The 9022-nt window shown below is 40.9% G+C and overlaps 1 protein-coding gene across 3 annotated transcripts in view; it reads left to right on the forward strand.

Moving 5' to 3' along the window:
- DNAI3 (dynein axonemal intermediate chain 3) overlaps window positions 1–9022 on the forward strand; it is a 96690-nt gene that overhangs the window by 27704 nt on the left and 59964 nt on the right. For all 3 annotated transcript variants that reach the window (XM_086717436.1, XM_086717435.1, XM_086717434.1), the window contains exons 4-7: window positions 4293–4474; window positions 5245–5349; window positions 5916–6065; window positions 7372–7571. In XM_086717436.1, the coding sequence (XP_086573562.1) occupies window positions 4293–4474; window positions 5245–5349; window positions 5916–6065; window positions 7372–7571 (637 nt within the window). The remainder of the gene's footprint in view (window positions 1–4292; window positions 4475–5244; window positions 5350–5915; window positions 6066–7371; window positions 7572–9022) is intronic.

Genomic DNA, 9022 nt, shown 5'->3' on the forward strand with positions numbered 1-9022 from the left:
CACACAACTGGCTGGCCCTGGGGTATACTCTCTCTCTCTCTCTCTCTCTCTCTCTCTCTCACACACACACACACACACACACACACACACGAACACAAGTACTCCAGGAGAACAGAAACGCTCTTGCTCAGCAGATCTTGACACATAATAACCGTTCGACAAATATTTGCTGATTTGTTGAATCAATAAGTGGCTTTCTCTATTCTTCTCATCTAAATAGACCACCACCACTCCCATTCTCTTCATTCTAGGTTCTACTTTCACCCTGTTTTCTCCTAAATGGCACTTGTCACAATCTGTACTTAAGTATTTCTGAGTATATCTGCCTAATTTCTGTCTCTTCCTCTAGATAGTCCAACCCTACTACCAACACCGTGCTTTTCACATAGTAGTTGCCCAGTAAATATTTCTTGACTACATGCATTAACTGGTAAGAAAGTCCACAAACATGAGAATGGGGTATGACAGGGTTTCAGCAGAAAGCAAATGGACTAAAAAATAGATTATTTAAGGAGAAAAAATGGATTTATTTAAGGAGAAAAAAAAAAAAACCACTTCAGTACACAGCAGTGAGAACTGAGGATAGGTTTTGATTTACCTTATGCTAGAACATCTCTCTTCTTCCCCCAGATCTTCCTCAGGGAAACATAAGGATCCCTCTGAATTCCTTGCTGTGGGGTCCTGACATTGTCAACTGTCACTCAGCGCTTGTGGCTCATGCCTCAGGGAATTAGGATTCCCTTTCCTTCTAAGAACCAAGGATCAACAGACAGACTAAAAAACTGTTGTCTAAGGGTCTACAGGGCAATGTCTAGAGGTTCCTGGAGAATAAATGTAGTTTTTACATGGAGCTAACATTTACAGAACAACAGCTCTGTGCCAGGCACACCCCTCTCATCCGTTTATCTCTGTGAAGTAGGCATTGTTTATGGCCATTACAGAGACAGAGATGCTGTGATTCCCAGAAGTTAAATAATTTACCCCAAATTATAAGTCATGCTTTTTAATACAGGTTAGAGTATCAGTGGTGTATTAATTGTCTATAGCTGCTATAATAAACTACCACAAATGTATTGACTTAAAACACTGAATACTTAAATGGCTTATTATCTTACAGTTTTGGAAACCAGGAGTCTGACATTACTGTCACTGGGTTAAAGGAAACGTATTAACAGGATTGATTCCTTCTGGAGGCTTTGAGGGGAGGATCCACTTCCTTGCCTTTTTCAGCTAAAAGCCCCCTGCATTCATCGACTGTTGCCACTTTCCACTATTTTCAAAACCAGCAGGATAGCATTTCCTAATCTTTCTATCTCTTTGACCTCTGCCTCTTTGTCACATCTCCTTCCTTGACTTTGGTCCCCCTGCCTTCTTCTTATAAGGACCCTTGTGGTTACCTTGGGTCCCTCTCGGGGGCCCAGTGGTCTCCTCATCTCAAGTTCCTTAACTTAATCACATCTGGAAGTCCCTTTTGTCATATAAGGTAACATATTCACAGGTTTCGGGGATTAGGACATGGACATCTTTCGGGGGTGGGGAAGGGGGGTGGCTCTATTCTGTTTACCACTAGTGATTAATAGTACAGGTTTTGGAATCAGACCTGTCTCAATTCATAATTCTTCCACTTAATAACTGGGTGGTCACAAATGACTTCCCCTCTCTGAGCCTCTGCTTTCTCATCTGAAAAACAAGGTAGCAATACTTTGGAGATGGTTACAGAACTTAAATTAGGTGGTACCCACACACTTCCTTTTATGGGGATGTTGCAAAGAAGGTTCATGTTAACTGTTGCTGCTATTTTTAAAAGATGCCATAAAGATAAAGAAATAGATCGATGAATGAGAATGAAGACTCCCAAAGTAGGCTGACATATATACGGTCAACAGATTTTCAAAAAAAAGTGCAAAGGCAATTCAGTGGAGAAAGGATAGTCTTTTCAACAAATGATGCTGGAACACCTATATATCTACACTTTAAAAAAAAAGATCTTTAATCTGTACCTCATACCATATACAAAAATTAACTCAAAATGGATCATAGACCTTACTATAAAACCAGGTATTATAAAACTTCTAGAAGAAAATATAGGAGAAAATCTTTGTGACCTCAGATTAGGCAAAGATATCCTAGATACAACATCCAAAGCCATAAATCTTAAGAAATCTTTGCCTAGTTGATCTTTTCTTTTATGGCACGCCAGTCAGAAATGTAAAGGAATGAACCATTTCTAAATGCACCAACATGAATGAAACTCAAAATAATTATGCTGAATAAAAGAAGATAAACAAAATTACACACTATGTAGGGATGCCTGGGTAGCTCAGTCAGTTAAGCATCCAACTCTTTTTTTTTTTTTTAATGTTTATTTTTGAGAGAGAGAGACACACACACACAGAGTGTGAGCAGGGGAGGGGCAGAGAGAGAGGGAGACACGGAACCTGAAGCAGGATCCAGGCTCTGAGCTCTCAGCACAGAGCCCGATGTGGGGCTGAGCCTAAGTCAGACACTTGAGATCATGACCTGAGCCTAAGTCAGACACTTAACCATCTGAACCACCCAGGCACCCCACGTCCAACTCTTGGTTTCGGCTCAGCTCATGATCCCAGGGTAGTGGGATCAAGCTCCACATGGGGCTCCATGCTCAGTGTGGAGCCTGCTTAAGATTCTCTCGCTCTTCTCTCTCTCTCTCTCTCTCTCCCTCTGCCCCTCTTCCCTACTTGCACTCTGTATAAAACAAAACAATACATACTGTGTAATTATATTTATAATATTCCATAAAAAGCAAACTCAGCTATAGTAATAGAAAACAAATCAGTGGTTGCCTAGGGGTAAGGGGGAGGGGTACAGAGGAAGGGACAGGAAGAAACTTTTAGGGATTATGGGTATATTCAGCTTGATTGTGGTGGTAGTTTCATGGGTATATGCATATATTTATCAAATTGTAGACTTTAAACATATACAGTTTATTGTTTGCCAATTATATCTCAATAAAACTGCTTTTTAAAAAGTAAACAGCAACCAAAATGTAAAAAAATCAATAAATGGTAGTTATTTAAATTACCTGTGTTTCAATATGTAGGGCAATTGATGCATCAGCTATGGTCTGTGTTGTTAGGGCTCTTCCCTGTACACACAGTAAGACTCTGAGGAGTGAGTTACATAGAGCTGAAGTCTGTCTTTGGCTCCTGCTCTATCAGGCTTCTAGGGAAATAAATGCCGCTCACTGCATCCTATGGAATATAATCTCTGTTACCTCCCTGACGGTGTGGAGGAAGGAGCAGGACCCTCTCCAGTGCTCTGTGTTCACACATAATAGAGAAAATATAGCATCGTACTAAGAGTGCAGGGACCTTACTTTGGATCCCACCTTCCCCCATTTCCAACTCTCAGGGAGATAAAAATGGCAGTTTGTTCCTAATTTGTGAACAACTTGTATTCCAAATGTTTATTGTACCAACTGATTGCTATTTGGAATATATTTCCACATATCATCAATGTTATGCACACAGTCATTAAAACCCTCCTAAATTACCTGGATAATTGTATCATAGAGCCACTAGGATGGGGGGTAAGTATTTCTTTTGGGCAGGGCGATAAATATTTCTATGGAAAAGTAAGCCCCAAACTCCATTTTAGAGGCCACATGCATTTCTCCCCTTGTTGGCACATCTGTTGAGCAGTAGGAGAAAAGATGTCAGGACATCCAAGTGTATAGGATCTGGAGAAGAAGGGAGTGGGCTCTGGGACCCTGGGAAGGTGGGGTTGGGGGAAGGAGTTTTGGGGGTAGATGCAGAGCTGAGACTGGGACTGTGGAAGCTGATGGTGATAAGAAGGATAAGACAATGAGAAGACGGATTGAGAGAGGGGAAAAAGAGCAAACTCTTAACAGACGTTCTCACTTGAGAGGTAGTAATTCCGGGTAATTGTTAGTTTCTTCTTGTCATTTATTATTTTACATTTTTTGTAATGGATATACTTACTTAAAAAAAAAAAAGAACAATGAGGGGTACCTGGGTGGCTCAGTCAGTTGAGCATCCAACTCTTGATTTAAGCTCAGGTCATGATCTCGAATTTTGTGGGATCAAGTCCCACGTCAGGCTCTGCACTGTCAGATTTTCTCTCTCCCTTTCTCTCTGCCCCTCTGCCCCCTGTCAGAATAAATAAATAAACATTAAAAAAAAGCCTTTCAAAATTTTGGCCAAGACAATTATTTAAAGCAAACAATTGCATGTTGCCTCTTAATATCTTAAGTGGTAATATTTAATGTCCCAAGTCTACTTTTCCTTCCCCAGGTCATCCAGAAATTTATCCTTTAGTGTTAACTACCCAGACCCAGGAAATATTTAACTGCCAAATAGATGAAGATGTCACAGATGAAAAACCTTATAAACTTATCAAAAAAGAAGATATTTTAGCAGACTTTAAAAACAGAGCTGCAGTGTCTGATTTCTACCCAGTCAAAAAAGTTATCCAGGTAAGTACAACATCTCTCTTTATTTTTCAGTCCCACCCAAGAGGCTTCTGATACATAATAATAAAAGTTAGAGAGCTTGTTGAGTTCAAATCTGGTATTCCCCACCTCCATTACTTTGAGCAAATGCTAGGTTGTCCATACCTCCTTTGAGATCCTGCTCAATGATCGGTGAAAAGCAAACACCTATCAGTGACTGATTATTACTTTACACCCAGAAAAATTCACCCTTCCCAATTTCAACTAGAATAGGAATCTACCCTTATTTTCCCATACAGATTTAATTTTTTTTTTAATTTGAGAGAGAAAGAGAGCACAAGCAGGGGAGGGGCAGAGGGAGAGGGAGAGAAAATCTTAAGCAGCCTCACACTCAGCATGGAGCCCAAAGCGGGGCTCAATCCCACAAATCATGAGATCATGACCTGAACTGAAATCAAGAGTTAGATGCTTAACCAGCTAAGCCACCCAGGTGTTGCTTTAATTTTTTATTCATAATCTTAGTCCTGATATGTCTCCAAACATACAGAGTATCAATACCAAATACAAGGAATGCTTTTTTTTTCCCATTAGAAATAAAATTGCATGGTAAATTTCCCTAGAACCACTTAGTTTTAAGAGCTTTGTTAATTTATATAAAATAAGTGTGCAATCTGGGATTATGAGCCATAGATTAGCACTCTGGCTATCTTTCATGATTGATTAGAAAAATAACAGTTTTGTGTATGAATAGCCTGAATGAAAACTGACCTTCCCTTTTGATTATATTCCTGTAGGAATATCCTGGAGATGAGCTTCTGGTTGTTTATGACAAAGGCTTTAGATATGGACTTAACTTTTATCTTATTGGAACAGAAGAAGGCAAAGAAAACTATTTAAATGTAAGCAAACCCCCAGTCCTTGCATTTTGTTGATTGTCAGAAGAAAGAAATACCTCTGGGGGAGATCTATACATGGTTATGATTATTCTTGTTCTGCTCTCTTTCCCTGGGGCCTAGAGTAGGTACCTGGAGTAGGTAAGCAGTAAATGTCAGATGAACTAAATCAAATATCTCAGAGTAACATGTACTCCACTTATGTGCCCTTCATTGACCCAATGAGAGTAGAAACAATGAATCTGGAGTAATATTGCTCTTGGCTACTCTTTGACCCGTATTTCTGGCTCTCCTCTTGCCATCTCCATGACTTTGGGTAAGTTACTGAACCACTAGTCCACAAAGTGGTGGCACCAACAGGATCTATTTCCAGGGCTGTTGTGAAGATTAAATGGGCTTTTTCCCTTTTGTTTAATTTTCTTCTCCTAATTGAAAAACATGAACAAATACAAAAGAAAATAAGTAAGTGCTTAATGAATTTATACAAGTGTAAAGTTTATTGCAGAATAGGTGCATGCAGCTATAATCTACTTTGGGTCATGTATTTTAGAGTGCTATTTATTTTACTCTAGCGCCCAGAAGTACCAGAAGAACAGGAAGAATATAAAGAGCATACTTCTGAAGATTTATATATTTATAAACCACCTATCTCTAAACCATGGGTTTCTTTGGGCAGTGAAAAAGAAATTGATGAAGAATCGGTTAAGGAATCTGCAAAGCAGGTCAGAGGGCTGATATGATCTTCAGTGCATTACCTCTCTGTAATGCTCAACAACACTTATTCCTGAGGGATCTGTAAGGTTTGCTATGTTTGCCAGCACGGATGTGGCTTTTCCTTTGATAGAAGAATGGCTATTGTTTTGGATATGTGGGTATTATGGGTTGAATTGTAGTCCCCAAAACAGATATGCTGAAGTCCTAATGTCCACTACCTCAGAATATGACCCTATTTAGGAACCGGGGGATGCTAATCCAATATGGCTGGAGTCTTTATTAAAAAGATGGCTTGGGGCGCCTGGGTGGCGCAGTCGGTTAAGCGTCCGACTTCAGCCAGGTCACGATCTCGCGGTCCGGGAGTTCGAGCCCCGCGTCAGGCTCTGGGCTGATGGCTCAGAGCCTGGAGCCTGTTTCTGATTCTGTGTCTCCCTCTCTCTCTGCCCCTCCCCCGTTCATGCTCTGTCTCTGTCCCAAAAATAAAATTAAAAAAAAAACGTTGAAAAAAAAAAAAAAAAGATGGCTATGCAAAGACACAGAGACACAGGGAGAACACCACATGAAGAAGGGAGCAGAAACCGGAGTGATATATCCACAAACCAGAGAACAACAAGGATTTCTGGCCATCTTCAGAAGCTAGGAGAGAGGCAAGGAACAGATTCTCCCTCAGAGCCCTTAAGAGGAGCCAACCCCTCAACACCTTGATCTCAGACTTCCAGCCTCCACACCTATGAAAATAGTTAAAATAAATTCCTGTTGTTTTAAGCCACCCAGACTGTGGCACTTGGTTATGGCAGCCCTACGCATAGCCAGAGCAGCCCCTGAAAAGAACATTTGCGTGTGGGTGATTTATTATGAAAGTTCCATAGAAGAATAGGAAAAGCAGCAGGACACGGACATAGCAGAAGTCCTACAAAGGATGCTATCTCAGGCAAAAGTCCAGTAGAGGAAAGGCTTTAGCTTGAACCCCTCAGGGAACTCTGGGTGTAAATTACACCTGAATTGTCCCAAACACAAGTAAAGGAGATGGGCTTCCATATGTCTCCTGCCAGTCCAACAGTGGTCAAGATGTAAACTGGCAGTCACTATTCTTTGTACCTTTGTACCAACGTGGTCCCAGTAGCCCCAGAGCAGTGCTCTGCAGAAGAACAGTAGGTGGTGGCCCTGGAAATGGAAAACACAGAAGTGGAGAGGTAAACAGGAAGTAGAGGGAGAGATTTTAGAGGATCTGAGCAGAGCACCAGTATTGTCTACCCCACATCCATGTTTCCAGGGACTTGATTATGTTCCTTTTACTGTTTACACGTGTTGCAGATTACATATATGATTTCTCGAAAACGAAGTGAATTTGGTGCTCCAGTTAAGTTCAGGGACCAAAATGCTTCCAGCGTAAAAGATGCCTATATTGAATGTACAGCCTACCCAGATAAAAATTTTATCGTTAAGCAACTTGAGAAAGATGTTGGCATGCAAGTCGTCCCCAAAGTCAAGGACACAAGTACTCAAACAAGATGGTAAGTATGTGATGGGGTTGTATATTTTCAAAGGCAAGTACAGTAAAATCTAGCAACATCTGTGATTATTTTTGAAAGACTTTATCATAAATAGAAATGGCTTGACAGTGATGACCTAGGTCTTCACAGAGTGACTCAATTCAGGAAGATCTACTCATCAACACCTTTTAAAATCTCAATAGGAAAATGAGATACAAGTATATAAGACTGTAACCACTATGGAGTGGGAAAATAACTAATGTTGTTAATAATCAACAACCAGACAACCAGAGAAGGGGCCCTGGTTTTCTCTCGCCTTTTCCTCCTCACTGCTCTATTCCACCACCTAAGTGGTCATTCTTACATATCAAATCAGATTGTGTTATGTCACTGCCTAAATCTCTTCTTTAGCACCCCACCACATCCAGAGCCCTTAGGATGGCATTAGGTCCTCCTTCCTCCATTACAAGGCATTGCCTGCCACTCCAGCCTTGTCCCCTGTTCTGAAACAAGCTCTTTATGCTCTACCTCCATGAGCTGCTTCCAGCTCCCAGAATATCTGCTCTTCCATATCTCCCTGCCTTTGCCCATGCTGCTCCTCTGTATAAAATGGCGAACCTGGAGAACACCTCTCTACCCTTCAAGGTCCTCTTTGGTGCCCCTTCCTCTGTGATTTCCTGGAAACATCTGGTAGAGTTGATCTCTCCCTCCTCTGGGTCCCCGCTAGAGTTTAGATGGATCTTTACTGTAGCGCTGATGACACACATTGTACTCCTCTGCTTCCCTGTCCGCCTGCCTTGGATCCAGAGCACTTTGAGACTACCCATATCATTTCACACATCAGACTCTTCATTAAAATTAATCCAGTGAGTGAACTGATGTGAAATGGATTGCTGAAAGAATGCTTTGGGGACTTGAGTTAGTCTTTGAAGGTTGTATAAGTCTGAAAATATACTTAGCTAAACCATGCATTTTTTTTTTAGGATTTAAAAAATACTGTTTATTTTAAAATAATTTTAGATTTATGGAAGATAAGCCACAGATGCTGAATATGGTTTAGAGATATGGGGAAAGGAAAAACAGCCCAAATTTTTAAAAAGACTTGAACAGTTCAAGGGGGTGGGAAGACCAGAGTCTGCATGGGACAACAAGGACACCAGCCTGGGGAGAGTAGAGTGAGTAGCAGAGGCAGACAGAGAAGTGGATTCCCTGTGGCAGACAGTAAGGAACTTTGGAAAGTTCTGAAGCAAGGGAGAGGCAGGATGATAGGGCTATTTAAATAAGATGAGTCAAGCATAAGATGAGAGCAGAGAGAAAAAAAAGCCTGGAGTTGAGAACATTGGCCAAGTAGGAGACCATTGTAGTTAAACAGGCAAAATGTGGCCAGTGTCTAAATTAAGATGGTGGCAGTAGGCACGGAAGAAAGGGTGGAAAGGAGACATGTGTAAATACAAAATGCCATAACTCCCATC

The sequence above is a fragment of the Puma concolor genome, chromosome C1, assembly GCF_028749965.1.
Source record: "Puma concolor isolate L17-30 chromosome C1, mPumCon1.1.hap2, whole genome shotgun sequence".
Taxonomy (NCBI): domain Eukaryota; kingdom Metazoa; phylum Chordata; class Mammalia; order Carnivora; family Felidae; genus Puma; species Puma concolor.